At 40.4% G+C, this 17,299-nt stretch overlaps 1 protein-coding gene across 2 annotated transcripts in view; it reads right to left on the bottom strand.

Moving 5' to 3' along the window:
• Nucleotides 1-17,024, bottom strand: part of IFT56 (intraflagellar transport 56) — a 46,889-nt gene extending 29,865 nt beyond the window's left edge. For both annotated transcript variants that reach the window (XM_065841795.2, XM_065841805.2), the window contains exons 1-7: nucleotides 16,918-17,024; nucleotides 16,671-16,808; nucleotides 15,580-15,672; nucleotides 9,913-10,027; nucleotides 2,816-2,865; nucleotides 1,082-1,227; nucleotides 217-388 (exon numbers count right to left, since the gene is read on the bottom strand). In XM_065841795.2, coding sequence (XP_065697867.1) covers nucleotides 217-388; nucleotides 1,082-1,227; nucleotides 2,816-2,865; nucleotides 9,913-10,027; nucleotides 15,580-15,672; nucleotides 16,671-16,808; nucleotides 16,918-16,920 — 717 coding nt within the window. In that variant the 5' untranslated portion in view covers nucleotides 16,921-17,024. The remainder of the gene's footprint in view (nucleotides 1-216; nucleotides 389-1,081; nucleotides 1,228-2,815; nucleotides 2,866-9,912; nucleotides 10,028-15,579; nucleotides 15,673-16,670; nucleotides 16,809-16,917) is intronic.
• Between the last annotated feature and the right edge of the window lie 275 nt (nucleotides 17,025-17,299).

Below are 17,299 nucleotides of genomic sequence, written 5' to 3'. Positions count from 1 at the left end.
AAGTGGTTTGGGGAAACTGTGAGACCACTGTGCAGACATGAACAGATGGTTTAATAGCATGGAAGCTAAAGTAGGTGACATTCCTAAGAGAAGGACACAATGACAAGATAAAAGCCATAATCATCATTACTGATTTAGACAGATAACAAGGAAAAGAAACCTGTATGGAATCTTTAACTAAAATAAAGGTGAACTGAAGGGCTGTCCAACAGATACCTCAGCTGCCTTCCCATTGTAAAGTCGGAAATGGTTGCAAGCCTTAAGGTTAAGAGCAATGGTGCTGTCAGGAACTTGCTGAAGATAAACATCTAGAACTTCCTGTGATACATCGTAGTAATCCAGCTTGTAATAGCACAGGGCCACATATACATTCAGAGCCAGGTATTCCCTACAGGAAAGAGGATTAAAGAGAACATTTAAATCCCACCAGATAGTTATACTACAGAACATTAAAATCAGTGATAAAGCCGTCACATGTCTATACACCTTTTACAAGCACATAAAAAACTGAGTTGCTGAGAAATGCTTATTAGTATCCTTAGAGCTCTAGTTTGTTAGGTAAGGTTGCACAGATCCCAATCCACATTAGTTTTTTCAATGGTAGCTACTGCGGCTTTAGAGAATTACCTACAAAACCGCTGGCTTCCAAATCTGGGAAATGGTGGCAACTTCACAACAAGGAAATGCACAGAACACGAGCACTCTATTTGGCATGGCAACATAGGATTTTTTTTGCAATATGTGCAAAGATATTTATTATGTACATAAAACTTTGAATATATTTTAATGGATCTTATAGTTTCAGAATAAATAAGAAAAAAAAAAATCTCAGAATGAATTACATGAAAATATCACGAAAAGAAAGCACCAGAGAGCAGACTTCTTTTTAAACATGCATTTTTTCAGTAATGATTTACAATGAACAAAATTGAGGGGGCTGCAACTTGTGCACATTTTGTGGTGGGAAAGGGACACAGTAATTGGGGAAAATTCCTACTTTCAGAAACCAGGCAGATAAATGGAATTCAAACACCAACAGTATCAGAGATGTTGAAATAAGGTTTAGGGTAGAGATCCCCACCGATTTTCAAGAAGAATGCGCTTGTAGATATCAATAGCTTCTTGGTAGTGCGCCCGCATGTAGTGGATAGATGCCAAGCTAAGCTGGTCTTCTGTAATGTCTTGCAGGTTCTGGTGAGAGCTCATCAGTTTCTTCTCATCACTGAACTAAAAAAAAGTATGACACGTTCTCAGAAGACTTCAGTGAGAAAAAAAAGCTTTGTTAATTAGCTGGATTGATTTTGTCCTTGCTGGCAAAAAATAAATGACTCATATTAAACAACTGGAAAAATTCTGCTACTTTAAAGTTAATTTGAAAGCCAAACATTAAAGAGGCAGATTAGGTGAAACTAGATAAATGTGAGGCTAAAACTAAGTACACATTTCCTTTTAAGGTGTGATTTAGACATAATTACAGGTCATGTGCCTTGGTGGATAAGAGAGGAAGAGTTGAATTAATTATTTCACAATCAGAATTTTGCAACACAAGATTTGACTGTTATTGATTGAGCCAGCAGAAATTTTCCTGTCTGTAGATCTAAATCTTATTTCTCATGAACAGCAGAAAAATGCAAGACTTACCAACACAACAGCACCAATTTTCACAAGACTTCTTTACAGCACTAACAAATTTTCTTTCATCAAGCCCTTAAAATTCCAGTTTCTTTAACTAAAAGGTTTATTTTTAAAATCACTGCTGTATAGCATATAACACACACAAGGATAAAAATAAGGAGCAGAGTTAAACACATCTGTCCTATTTGTATTACTATACTAACATTGAGACTATTCACCTAATCAGTCTACTCAAATAACTTATTCCAGTGCTTCCCTTTGTTGGTTCTGCTGATTCAACAGTAATTATGAATTTTTCTTACACAAAAATTCTATCTTACGTATTTGTTTTTCATTTATCTGCACAGTTTTTGTCAAATCCATTTCCTCCCTCTTTGAGCCTGTCACAAAATGATACTCCAATACAAAGGCAAGAGATGTTGCTTAACAGAATGGCAGTGGACTTCATAGTTTCATAAACATCATCATTTCCAAAGACTAATTACATGAGCTAGGAATTATTAAACTTCTCTGGAAGTGCTAGTGCCACTACATAAAATGCTTTAAATTTTCTCTCTTAAACTAAGAGATTTAAGTAAAAAGAATCTGACATCAAAGTTAACATTCAGGATTTATACTTTCACCCAAAACTCAGTCTCTTCAGCAGCACAGTACTTGTTAAGTATAATACAGGATGGTACAAAACCAAATTCAAGGGAACATAGCTATGTGCGGCAAGTGAAATAAGCATTTAATTTTTGTTGAAGTTAAATTAAATTTCATGCTATAAATGATATTGCTGCTTGGATACTGAATGACTTGGGAAGATCACTAATAGCACATAGGCTGCAAGTCAGGGAAATTTGGTACACTTGAAAGAAACCAGTGGCTTTAAATTTCTGACTATTCAGAGTCCCAGGTTCCTCATGATCAAAAATACCATCAGGTTCCTGTTGTATGACTCATGTGAAGTGAGTTGGTAAAACTTTCATTAGATACACACTGAGGGCATCTATTCTGAGATCATGTTTTCACACTTCCTTTCTACTCCACATTTGAATAAAGTAGGGTGGTTGTGGAAAACGTTTGTTCTCCTGCCACTGCAGACATTTTAATTATTCTGCCAGATTGCCAGCAAGAATTACATATTACCCAATTTTAAAGAAAACAGACAAAACATGAGTGAAGAAAAACATCATACCTTATGTGCCAGGTGAAAGAGTAAACGGTTCTGGAGACGACTCTTAGGTGCTGCAAGGAAAGTTGAGTAAGTATCGCTGCAAAGATCAACTCGGGGTGTTTCTTTTTATTTTTAAATCACTTTCTCAATAGACAGACATGCGCTTATATTCTTTCATTAATTAGCCCAAGTACAGGTCTTTGCAGGTCATGTCCTGGGGCAGGTTTTACCAACTTTAGAGTGGTTGAAAGGCCTTCCTGCTTCCTCCCTTCATTCCCTTCCCATTTCTTTTGAAATCCCTGTTGGAAATAACTTTTCATTGTCCTCTGCTTTCCATAAGCCTTAAAACTTTTAAGAATTGCACTATCAATTTCCTGCATGGCCTTCTAGATAGTTTTCTCTTTTTTTTGCACAAGAGACACAAAGCACAGCACCTTTTTTTTTTAAAAAAAAAAAAAAAGGCAAAAAGCAGCAATAGGCAAACTCATGATCAAGGCTCCTTTTACAGTATATCATATTCAAAGTAAGTTGTGATTCATAATTCTCTGAATCTTGTCAACTTCCAGTGTTTTGGAAAACCCGTTGCAGCTACCATCTTGTTATGTATGCACATTATACTATACTTAGGTCTAATGCTTCTTCCATCCTTAGGAACAAAAGGCACATGAAAGAATCCTGCAGTCAGAACAGATAAGATCCAAACTAGGACACAGTGAGAGATCTAAGGGAGACATCTCCTTTCTTGAGCCACTAACGCTCAGGAAATTTCTCGCTCTGGCAGGATTAGGAATTCCATTTAACTCACTTCATATGACACAAATTGTTAATTGTAGAGCTTTAAGTCACTAGAGAGAGCCTTGTTCTTCACCAAGAGTGACAAAGGTCCTCATCCAACAGAGCTATTTATTTCTTTTGCAAGCAGTCTTCCAAAAAGCCTCCCCTTGTTTCCTGTATTTGCTTTAGCCTACTCAGTTAATGAGCACCCTCATTCTTGCTCAGACTAACCAGCTGGCAACCTATGTTCCACAGAAAGGATGTACAAGGACGTACATGGAATCTTTACAAAAAGTCAAATTACTTACTGTGTTTATGAGGCCACGAAAGTGCAGAGTTAGCAAAGCAATGGCCTGTAACACAAGGCTATAATTCTTCTGACATCCTAAACCATGAAAGAAGGTTCAAACCACCAAAACCTCTTCCCTCCCCCTCTCCAAGATGGAATTTTCTAGTAATATGTTAGATGTTTTTTTCAAAGCAATTTAGGAAGACATTTCCAGACATCTTACTCTTTCTCCACATAGTAAAACTTTGTAACATAGTAAACAATGCCAAATCCCAGACCATGCTCATCAGGTTGGCAATATAAGGCTGTCAACCTACTTCTGATAGGCACAGCAATTATTTCTCCCCTTTTCTCCTTCCCAAGCTGTGTTATTTAACCATGTTCCTACAAAAAGAGGACAAAGAGGAAAAAGAGAATCGTATGCTTAAAGAACTGCTAGAAGAGAGAAATTCCAAAAGGCAAAGGCAGTATGAGAGAGTTCTCACAAAACCACACCCTGCGAGGTATTACTGACAGAGCACTAAGCTGTTAAGAAGCTAAATGGTCTTCAATCTAGGATATGTGTAGGAATTCTCATTCGCCTAATTATTAAAGAGCAGAAAGTTTTTCTGATCTACAATCAATACTGTATAAGCAGCAGTAATAGTATAACTAACATGATAGTATATTCTAGAAATTATTTCATCCATTGAGTTAGAAAGTCAGAGTACCTTAATTTAAATGCATGTTCTTCAAAATAAGAACATTTCTTGTCAGCAATGATACTGTGGTTACTCCACATGTGCCCCAGCATTAATTGATAGGTTTTAATATCGAAGTTTAGAAGGGCTGCACATGGACCCCACATGTGCTTTTGTGTGAAACCAGCCACAACCACCCTTCACAATTCAAAACACTTGGTCATCAAAGACTCCAAAAATACAAGCAGGACAGATTGTGGAATTTACATTGAAAATAACATACTGTATAATCCTGGTACTATGGATAAAGACACCAGTGTTCCTATTTGAGTTTGTTGTTTTTTTTTTTTTTTGAGTGGGTTTTAGCATTAATTTTGCTGTGAAAATTGTGACTTACAAGCAATGCTCCCTCAAGAATCTAAACCAAGGAATTATTGTTTCCCTGGTCAACAAATGACTGCAATGCTGCCCTCGCAAACCTGGCATCTGATCTGACATAAAAATTATTATTTACTTCTTGGCAAAAGCTGGAGGGTTAGTTCACATTATTTTACACCTAAAACCAGGTGAAAGATGAAACCTGAGTTTTGATGGTGTGCATGGATATATGAAGGAAGAAAAAAAATGCCCTGCTTCATAAGATATGATACTACGCATTTGACATTCTTTAAAATAAGACACTTTTACTTAATGCCAGGCAGAGAAGGAGAAGGGCAAAACAACAACAAAATATATAGTCCTGTCATTATAGTAAGTAGAACCATGGAAACATTCAATATCAGCAGTTTATTTTCTCCCAATGCCAAAAGCATTTTTTGAGGAAGACAAGGAAACATATGAACAAAGTCAGATTAGCTTCCAGAAATAATTTGGTTACAAATATTGGATAAAGCTGTTGTCAGTCACTGGGGCAGGAAGTGATGATACAACTGCCTGATCAGAGCAAATGATTTTTAAGGGACAAAAGGTTTGTTCTTTTATGACCATCTGCTACTACTGAACTGTATTGTCACTGATCTATTAATGCCACAAGGAAGCACAACCTTATTTTCCTGTCATACTTTTTCAAGAAGATGGCTGTACTCTTTTTTTTTTTTTTTTTTTTTTCAAATCAGTACTGAGCAATCTAGGGATCATAACAAACATGATGACAACGTTGCATGGCAACAAACTGGACCCTGCTTCAGGTCTAGTATTTGCCTTGTGCTACAGACATCACTGAGGTATCTGGATAGGATGTATCTCTTTCCAGCTAGGAAACACACCAATATTCCTAAACGAGAATTTTTATTGTGATCAGTGCTCCTGTTCTAGGCACTAAAGTCATAGTTGACATTGATCTTAAAAGTATTCTATGTATTTTTATGTGCTGATGCTGAACGAGCACCTAGTGAAGTATTTGTTAAAGTATAATAAACAGCTACAGTAAGAGTGAGGACAGATATCTTCACTAATTACTAAAGAAGATGTTAAGCTCACTAGAAATGGCAGCTCAGACTCTTGGTGGGTTCCATGTTGCTGCCACAAGCAGTAAGAAGATGATGAAATGCAGTCACGGACAATTTGGCATTTGTGCCCCCTCATGAGAGTGCAAAGCAATGCTGGTCATGTGTCCAGCATTAACAAATCCCATCTAGCAAACATCTGTGTACACTATAGCAGCACTTCACACATTAACAGATGTAGAACACATCTTAAACATACAGAGGTGGGAGCTGGCAGGAATGGAACCGTGCTGAGATGGCTCCAGCCAGACAGCAGAGAAAATATGACCAAAGGAAACCTTATTCTCCGGTCCCTGAGAAACAATGCCCTGCTCACCTGAAGACAGTAGCTGAATGAACCTCTCTATGCTGTAAAACCACAGTCTCACTGGTGGAGGGAAAATGCAAGGATATGGAAAAATGTTTGGAAAAACCATGGTCCAACAGTGAGGTTCACACTTACACACACTTGAATAGCTCAACTGTTCAGAATTTTCTTGAATTAAATTTACAGAGGACATTCACTGAAATTTTCCCATTCCCCAAATACTTAAAAACCAGTTCAACTATGTTCAGTTACCTGCAATATATACAGGTTTCATTTCAGTCATGCCTAGGCACAGTAAATTAAAGATCATCAAAGCAAAAAACTATCAATTATCCCCATTCTGTAGCTTCCACTATGCTTTAAAAAGCAAACAAAGAAAATAAGGTTAGTAGTTTTAAAATTTTAAATGTGTACAAATTTATACTTTCACTTGTGCACTTTCAAAGTTCCATATATCAAAATCCCCTAGTTCAAAATCACAGCTAAAATGTAATGAAAATGAAACATTGTTCTCAAGAAATACAGTGCAAGCAGAGAGCAGATAACTTTGCATGTAGGTGAACAAGCAGTCTGAAGAAAAAGAAAATCCAGCAACTTTTCCATGCCCACTTGTAACCACACATTTTCACTGGTGACAACTATCAGACACCCGGCAAACATTAGTGCATGAATGAGGAAAGAAAACTGGCTTGGAAAATGTCTTTGTTCTTACTAACCCATCTCTGTTCTGCTTTTGTACAATATTGCTCCTTGCAGTGTAGGCTGTGAAAGGAGAAGGATCTCTGTTCAGTTAAACCACATGCAGATCTGACGCACACGGAGTTGTGAAGAATCACAAAGCTTTGCACATCAAAAATTAGAAGGGAGGAAAAAAAAGAACTTTAATGACAGGTTCAGCAAAACAACCCTGTCTGTGCATGAATCTTAAGTTTAATTGTAAAATTCCATTTGTCCTAAAAAGACTGTTTTTCATAACATAATTAATTGCAGCCTCACTTACGTGCACATTTTGTGGGTTAAAAGAACACAGCTAGCACTTGTGTTTTCCTAGCCAATGGCTTCTGAGAGCCCTATGCAGGCTTCTAAACACGAGGATCAGTTACTGGGATCACTGTGCAAGTGTGCCAGGCTGAGTTTCTGATCCTTGTCCTCTGCAAGGCACAAGAACTGGGAATGCAATATAAGATTATTTGTTTTTATGATTAAAACCCAGGAATTTATTACTGTTTATTAAAACAAGACGAAGACCTTCAGCCTTGTTCTCCCAAGACTACGTAGGCTAGCACATAGCATGGAAAACATATGTTTAGCCAGTGTATGAGACCACAGATGCAAAAAGAGTATACAAAGCATCACTTGGCAGCTTCACTATGGAATGACTGTGAAACAACAGTAGCTGACTTGAAGTAATGCTCCCTTCACCTCAGATCCAGGAACATCCAGGAACATTAGTAACTGTAATGTAATGGGAGAGCAGGGAAAAAGGAGAAGCCAGAAATATCTGAAAGGAACTTGGAAGAAAGCCTAGAGGAGATAAAGTACAACTATAATGAAAAACTTTCAAAGAAGGATTTTTCTTTACTGCCTTTTTGCTCTACTTCTTAGGTTATACTTGCAGTAATTCTGGTTTATATGACTTCCGATATACAGATTTATTATTTCCTGAGAGAATGTACCATGAAGTTTTAATTTAGTAACAACAAGCTAAGAGAATACTTCACATCTATTATAAAATAAACATAAAACCTTGCTCCACGAGAGATTGTGGACTATATATCTTGTAAAAAATGCAACAATTACCTGATGGCTTTTAATGCTAATTTCTTAATTTTTAAGTATCCTGCATATTTTTCCTCAGACAGTTAACAATAATTTTCTTAAGCAACAGTACACAGCAAGGAAGAATTTCTATATGATATTGACATCTTTGTGTGGAAAATCGATTCCCAAAAGCCAGATGACATCTATGTTTCCTTTCACACAGAGATACCATCATCATAGAAATTTAGAATTATAGCTGCAAATAAATTGTTTTTCCCTCATTTGTTTTAACACTTCCAGGGGCTTAGCGTAACTGTGGCAATAAACAGCAAGCAGTATGCAAGAATTGAGGCAAAATAGTCCCAAAATAGCAATGATAAGCAGCAATGATAAGCAGCCTAACACAATCTATCCTTTTTTTCAGCAGTATTCCCAGCAGTACCGGATAAAAGGTGTTCTTTTAGAGACTCCACCTTTTGTGTCTCTGTCCAATGAAATATTTTGCTTCTTCAGGATCTTTGCAAAACCATGGAAGAGATCACGAGATGTTATGGCCTCAGCTGTCAGTAATATATTGTGAACAGCCATCATTGATGCAATCCTAATACGTTTAAAAAAAAAACCAACAACAACGACCTAAAAGAGGATCTGGTTTAGGTCAAAGTGACACCTCAGGCTCTGTTGCCCAATTGTTTGTAGATTCTAGTTCATGTTGTAGGCCATAATCTCCAAAGCTCAAATTTGTGTTACATTAAAGATTAAACTATTATCTGTGAATATACATGTATGCACCTCTTGAACAATAAAGATCACAAAGCTCTGCGTGAAACTTTTTACAGTTGGAAACAAAACATTTGCAGTTATGGGATTTGAGCTCAGCATGATCTTTTGGAGGACTTTTAAGGGATACGAGAATCTAACTTTTTCTAAAAAATATTACAAAACTGTCCATTTTGAAGGCACTCCCCCACAGTAGCAGAAAGTATACGATTATTTCCCCCTACCCTGTTTTCAGCCCAAGACTAGAAGACTAAAGAAAGAACGAAAAGAGAAAACCCATACTTCAATAAGAGTTTTATCCTAAAAAGGTAAGAGTCAGAAGTTAACCAAGAACATCACTACTATTCATTCTACTTGGATATCACTGAGATACGATGGTTATGAGAAACAATATAAATCACTAAGATAAATAGAAAGTGACGGGTAACAAAATTAAACTGCCTAACTAAAAATTGTCTTGGAATCTAATTTCCATTCCTCTTCTTTAAATGAACCCATGTATGTTCAGATTAAAGTAGAACTGTAACAATGTGACTGCAGTGGTGCTCAAGAATCAGACACCTAATATCTGACATAAGGCAACAAGATCACCCACTAAGTCCCTCAAACTACGTGAACAGAGCTCTCCTTCAGATAAGGGAGAATGCTGAATGCTCTCAGAAGCTCATTTTTTAATAATTTCACTGGCCTAACTCACTTCATCTGCACTGGCTCAGAGACATGGAATCAGTCAAAAGAAAAAGAAACTTTTCGTTGCTGGCCAGCATATGCTGGGGTTTTGTATTTAAAAATTACTAGGAGAAATTATCTTCCAGATGTTCCACCTGCCCAAGGTATTTTTAGGAAGCAGATTGCATCATAACTTTGCTGTTAAATGCAAACAAACAAAAACCCCAAACAAAAATCTTTGCTCAAAATTATTGTTTATTCCTATGCAAAAAAAGCATTGAATACTTTCTCTGTAAATCACTTTAAATGCTAAATCAACAAGTAGCCCTTTCCATCAGAGACACACATCTCACCTTTCAAGGCTGCCTGTTCAGCTTGTGTATACATCCCTAGAAAGAAGTATGTACAGGCAAGGTTCACCCAAACATCTGGATTGCAAGCTGGTTGTTTGGTTAAGGCCTCATATTCCTGTAACAGATGAGAGGGTTGGCTTTTTAAAAACGGATAAAAACACAGACTTATATTAAATACCACTCTTTCTTCTACCATTTTACAATGTATCATTAAATTACTGAGATCAAATTACTTATTCTCAAGTTCATAGCAGTTCTTACAATGAAACTATTACAAAATAGGCAATTCAAGACTTCCTAATAGATAAAGATAATTGCAGTAAATATTACTAAACTGTGCCTAACTTCACGATTTCCCATTTTAGAACTTACAGCCAACAGCTAGAGAAAACCACTAGATACCTTGTTCTGTTATTTCTTACACATCCACATTTATTACATATCCCTTAATACTATCACATAAACCGCTTCATTTCTTGTTATTTGAGAAACAGTAAAAACTTTACAGATCAGTCTTTCAATCTGCTTTTTTAATTGAGAAAAACTCTGCCGCTGCCAAACAGTAATACTTCTGAAAATAAACATCTTTGTATCAAAATAGGTACTGAAACCAGAGGCAGGCAGACCTCTCAATGCTATTTTTTTTCCTCTTTTGGGTTTCTGTTAAATTACTAGGAAGGACCATCCCAGTGAATGTGCCTCTTGCTTGTGCTCCTGCTCTCCATCCAGCCACATCCAACAGACAGCATAAGGCAAAGTGGGCAGGGTCACACAGGGTTCTCACCAGACGTGCTGAAGGAACACCATCCACATACTCCCTGTCACCAGAAGGTTCTCATTCCTGACAGCAACACAACCCCTTGCCAACTCTGTACTCTTTCTCCAAGCATATGAATTGGAATTTCCTGCTGCTTTGGGAGAGTTTACTTGACTGTGCCACTACAGGTGGAAGACTTCTTATCTCTAGGGGAAAGGCACAGATACATATATGGCACTAAATAAAACAGACCATGCCCAAAGGGCAGTGAATCCCAAGATCAGAAACATACTGACAACAATAAAGTTTACAGTTTGCAAGCACAAATAATTTTTTTCTGTTGCCAAGTGAAAGCAAACTGCATTCCGAAACAGAGAAGGTATTGGTAAGGTAGGCCCTTAAAAGCCATCTCAGTCTTGCTAGTAGTTCACGGACTAGCTCTCCTTCAAGAAGACTTAAAATAAATAAATAATAAAATTTAAAAAAAGAAAGAAAGAAAGAAAAAAACATTTAAATAGAGGCCAACCTTTCCTACAGAGGCCAGTCACAGATCTCCAAGAGACAGGCCACTGCTCTTTATTGGGACCATCTGGAACCTTTCAAAATCTGTTCAGATTAAATGCACCCAAATGTCTCTTTCAGCTGTGGCTTCAGGCAGATTAATTAGAAAAGACAAAGTGCATAAACACAAGTCATGTTCTGGCTTGGCCATTCAAAGCAAGCAATAAATAAAGAGTGCTCTAGCAGTACCAATGTGAATCTATGGAAACACAGTAAATAAAAATCAGGACTATAAGTGCTTCTCACCCTGTAGTTCTGGGCCATGAGCCCAGACTATGTGCTGTTGCTCCTTTCTTCACTAAAAGGCATTCAACATCCCAGTCTCTCAAAGACTACTTCACAAGAGCTTTCCCCCTCCTCTCCAAAAAAACAAAATCAAAAAAACTAAACTAAATACTCCAAAAAGCTTTCCCAACTGCCAACCTGGGGCATATTTTTGCCAACCAGAAGCATAACAACTTCTTGCTATTTCCTCCTCCACCTCTCACCCCCATCACGAGACACATACACTTTTCCTCAGAAGCAGGCTGCTGGGTTGATTGCCTACAATTACGGACACCTACTGACAATGCTGAGGCCAGCAGGATTCTGCTCAGTGCCCTTATTACTTGTCTGGATTCTCCAAGCCCACACAGATCCTGAAGAGCTAAAAAACAGGCCAACCTACAGGGCTGCCCCACAAGTGCTCAAAGGAGATGTGGAGACCTGGCTACCGTCATGCCAGAGAAGCCTATAGAACTTCTCTGAGCCAAAATTCTGCCTTTTACTTTCTAGTTTCAGCTGTCAGTAACTTGAGGGTACCTGTGTACACTGCCAGCAAAAGTACTCAAGCAAGACCAGATAGTCCTCGTGGATGAACCAGAACTCTAGTATAGACCTGTTCCCTTCATGATTTACTATTTGACTGAAATTATCCTGAGCAAAGTCAGAGTAGGCAGGAGGTCCTGTCTATGAAGAGGTGGAACAGCTCCTGATTCTCACCTAGGAGGGAGGCTTCAGACAGGAGAGACTGTCAGAATCATTGGCAGTATTTAATGAGATTTTGACAGAAACAATGCATTGAAGGCTCTGACCCAGGGATCATGCTTTGCTCTCACGTGTGTAGCTGACAGATCAAAATGGCATCACTGTGTGAGGCAGATATACCACGCCAGCATCCCGTGTGCCTAAATCCAGTCAGAGGGCACAGAGAGAAAATGCAAAACCTGATCTTGAACCTAACCTAGCAGTGCCCCTGGCTTTGCCAATTCCTCTCCTCAGTTGTCAATACCTCAAATATGTCTTATAACACTCCCTTTCTCAAGCCCCAGCTGCTTCAATGTGTAGATCAGGCAGATGAGAAACAGAATGACTGGACTGATGCTCTGATCCTGATCTTCGGGTGCCACTGGGAAATTTTTCAGAAATGGTTTAAGATTAGTGCTACGAACACCTCATGGCAGAAAGACAGGTGGGTTTTTCCCCACTAAGAGCAATAGGTGTGGAAGACTCCAGAAAACTAATTAGATGCTGCCATCCACTAGGGGGGTTCTGGTTGCCATATGATGCCAGGAAGATACTGGCCACTCAGTGTTAGTAAATATCAATTTGTCAGTGAAGGACTCTAGACAGTTTCTAGGGAGGGACTGCCACCATGACTGCTGGAAGAGTCAAGTCCAGTGCAGTACCATCTTTAAACTGGTCTACAGCAGTAGGAATGATCCCATCAGACCAATGTTAGTGGCATATCCTTTCAGAAAAGGATCTACCTCTTAAGGAGAGGAAAGTGTGACCCTAGTGACGAGTCAGTGCTCAACCTAGAGAATTACCTGACTGTTGGTGTGCCTATGATAGGAGAATGTGTATTCTCTTACGTGAATGTACCAGATATTTTGTTATCATTATCTCTGAATATATTCTTGGAGCTGGAGGTCCATATCATTTTCATTTTTTCCCTGCTTCTCCCAGTAGTGGATGATGGCAACCTCATCCCAAGCCTCTCCAGAAGTTGCCATGCAACCAGTACGCCTGGCTTACTATGAAAGTATCATTATAAATAAAAGGATTATTGAGCAGCATAATTTCTGAGGACGCTCATCAGGCATATGGAATATGCTGACACAGACTATGCGTTGCCACTTACAGGCACTTAGGAGTGTGAATGATTTAGATTGTGTGTAATGTCACTCTGGAGAATTCTGCAGAATCTTCCATCTATAATATTTTATTTACAGGGCTCTTGGTACTCCTCAAAGAGTGCTCCAAGATCTAGACGGTATATATAATCAAGGAAGTTGTCCTTGAGAATACAGCAACAATGCCTCTGTAACACATCAGAGAACATACAGCATCACACTTCAGCCTTGAAGCTGATAACTGAAAGGCAATTCAGCCTCCACAGTCAGCACTCTTTTCCTTGACTACTGCAAGATTGGGAATTACAGCTACGGTGTTCTGTCCTGAAAGAAACCAGATTGAGATGCACAGGCTCATTTCACACATGGCATCACAAAATGACAAGGTTATCAGGACTCATCACTGTGCCAAAAGTCAGGCTTAAATCTGACAAGATAAGGCCAGTGATATCTCATTTAAAACACACACAACCAAACCAACCACAAATCACGCGTACAAGCCTTACACTGTCCCTACTTGGGCAGAAAAACGAGAACGAGACAACCACATTGCAGTTTTTAAGAGCCTGAATCAACAGCATCACCTAGTGGTGAACGAAACACCGCAAACAAAACCTAATCTCTTAAAAAAAAAAAAAAGCTGTTACTTTTTCGTTGAAGGGAACATTTAAAATCTACTCCAGCGTACTCCAAATAGCAGAATTTATTTCAACCAAGTTGCCAGCTATTTTTCAATTATATACAAACGTTTTTCTTTTTTTAAACTTTCACTCCCTGTTAACACCTAACATCCAGATATTAAGTACAGCAACTGATTGTTACATTCATAATCTTTAAATTCCACAACTCTAAACATGAATATTAAGTTAGCACTATGTCCTATACTACATATTGTGTATACTGTCAATTTGATTCACCGAGCATTTCTAATATCTCTACTGGATGTTTCCTCTTCATTTTTTTAAAGAGGGAAAGTGCCTTGTGAACTTACTCAGAAGCTTTAGAAATTCTATTTCCACCTCATGTACAACTCTTGTGCATGTGACCATGTACTGCCATAGTTAAACACCTAATTTTATCGAAGAGAGAAAATACCATAATTGGTTATAATCTATTTTTCTATGGCTATTTTCTTTTGTTAATACTTTAAATTGTCATCTGTTCTTAATATTTCTTCAAGGGAAAGCCAGTTAAAAGTCTGTGAAACCAGCTATACTTCACCGCTATGCTTCACAGTGAAGTGTGATGGGGATCTGTCTCAGCTGACATTGAGCGAAACCAGTAAGACTTAAATGGTGCAATACAGCAATGCATGGACCCAGCAATTCACATCTGTGGGAATACAGCAATGAGGTGAATGATACTCAGGCAGACCAAGTTGTTTTCAAATCTTCATTAGCTTATTGGCAGCCTTGTGGGTATCACCACATCACTCCACAACACTCCCTGTTCTGGTGTGTGCACTGATTCCAGCCCTCAGAGGTACACAGCAAGGCAGACGACAAAAAATTGTTAAGATTTCTACAGAGAAACATGCTAGCACAAATAAGAAGATAAAGGGATCCCAGGAACACTGGCAACAAATTGAGTTTCATTAGAGACATAAATGGACACGAGAGAGAATTGCATATGGACTCATACACTCAAAGAGATTCAACAGCACTGTATAGCGCAAATATTTAAAATGTATGCATATCTGAATAATCAAGGTCTTTTAGTGACTTTTGAAGAGTCAGCTTTTGGAGAGTAAGAATGTCTCATTTCTTGAATTACCTAATACAAGCAAACATAAAGAAGAACAATAACATACATTAAATGGCCAGAGACATCAACCTTTGAAGAAAGAATTTTTAAGGAATGCATATTACAGATAAGCAACACAATGAAGACAAAGACATAAATAAACCTGAAAAGTAAAACTCTTTAAAGGTAGCAGCAAAAAGGGAATAGAACATTTAGGACATGAACTATGACATTTCAAAGGGCAAATTAGGCTACTGAGGCAAGTATCAAATCAGCTAGTAGATAACATTAGAAAAAGGTCTATTTTCATAGGGGAGTATTTTTTTTTCCAATTCAAACTGCTTTGCACAGCATCTGCCTTATTACCGTACATTTGTACCTTAGCTGGCTGGCAGAACTGTTCCCTATTACAGAACATATTCCTCCTCTTGTCATTGTTTTATCACAACATCCCCATTTACAGCCTCAGGGAGCAGGATTTCCCCACCTTACCTCCAGTGCTCTCTTGTAGTCACCCAAATGAAAGGCAGAGTACCCGATCCAAAGGTCAGTATCCTCCTCCTGCTCACCCACATGCCTTTTAAACTTTGGAGAGAAAAAAGTATGTAAGGATTTTGTCAGCTGCCACACAGTTTATAAAGCCTCAGAGATAAAGTAATACAAAGCCATCTTATATCACAGATGGTTTGACAGCTGTAGATGCTACCTGAGTGGAGCTGGTCTCACATTTCTGAGAGTATCATAGAATGTCCTGAGTTGGAAGGAACCTACAAGGAAGAGTGAGTCCAACTCCTGTTCCTGCATATGACAACCCCACAGTTCACACCATGTGCGTGAGGCTGTTGTCCACTGTCAGGCTTGGGGCCGTGATACCTTCCTGGGGAGCCTGTTCCGGTGCTCCACCACCCTCTGGGTGAAGAACCTTTTCCTAATGTCCAGCCTAAACCTCCTCTGGCACATCTTCCTGACATTCCCTTGGGTTCTGTCACTGGTCACCAAAGAGAAGTGTTTCACGCCTGCCCCTCCTCCTCCCTTTCTGAGGAAGCTGTAGGTGCCATGAGGTCTCCGCTCAGTTTCCTCCTCTCCAGGCTGAACAAACCAAGTGACTTTAGCCACTCTTCATACCGCTTCACCTCCAAACCTTTCACCAACTTCATAGCCCTCCTCTGGACACTCTCCAGTAGCTTTATCGCCTTTTTATCCTGTGGCGCCCAGAACTGCACCCAGTGCTCCAGGTGAGGCCACACCAGTGCAGAGCAGAGCGGGACAATCACCTCCCTGCCCGGCTGGCAATGCTGTGCTGGATGCACCCAGGACACGGTTGGCACGGAGAAGCACCAGGCGTCCTTACATGCCAAACCCAGTCCTGGGAAGGGAGGAGAAAAGCAGCCAGAACAGGGCCTAAGGGGTGCGGGTGGAGGCGAGGGGGACACAAGGCGGGGAAGAGTCGCTCTCGGCCCGCAGCCCTTTTAGGCACAGGCCTGGCAATGCCGGTACCGTCCTCCCGAGGGGAGCAGAGCGGGACCCCCGGCATGCCGGCGGTGCCCCCGGGCCGGGGGCTCAGCCCCGGCGGCGGCCGTTACCTCCAGCAAGGCGATCGCGCCGGTGAAGTCCCTCAGGGCCAGGAGCTCTTCCAGCTGCGGCACTTTCTTCCCTTTCTTCTTCCGCCTGTCTCCCGGCGGCGGGGTACCCCCCACGGCCGGCTTGGCCCGGGAGAGCATCTGGGCAGAGAGCGGAGCCGGATCAGAGCGGGGCCCCGGAGGGGCTCCCCCGCCCGAAGTGGGGGGAAGCACCGCACCCGCCCCGCGCCCCCGTCCCGCCGCCTCTCACCATCCTGCCGCCGGGCCCGGGCTTCTCACTTCGCCGACGGCGCCGTTGCCAGGGTAACCGCGGGACGGCGGAAGGCGGCGGCGCAGACCCGAGCGCGGCGGCAAACAGGCGCCGGCTGGCGAAGGGCGCCGCCCCCCGGGGTTCCGCCTCCGCTGCGGCCGGCGGCGGACACTGTAGCGACAGCGGGACGGGGGGTCAGCCCCTCAGTCAGTCTCCCCAGTTGCCGGCGCCCCGGACACGCGGAACCCTGGGACTTGTGGTCTAATTCCAGCTGCTGGCACTGAAACATCTGCACACACACACTCGCGCACAGAACAAAGAGTCCTCTCACCCAGGAAAGCAGTCAGAAGTGGAGTTTAAGGTTGTAGTCATTGTAGTCACT

Source organism: Patagioenas fasciata, chromosome 1 (genome assembly GCF_037038585.1).
Source record: "Patagioenas fasciata isolate bPatFas1 chromosome 1, bPatFas1.hap1, whole genome shotgun sequence".
Taxonomy (NCBI): domain Eukaryota; kingdom Metazoa; phylum Chordata; class Aves; order Columbiformes; family Columbidae; genus Patagioenas; species Patagioenas fasciata.
Note: the sequence above shows the minus strand (reverse complement) of the source record. Positions and strands in the feature narration are given on the sequence as shown.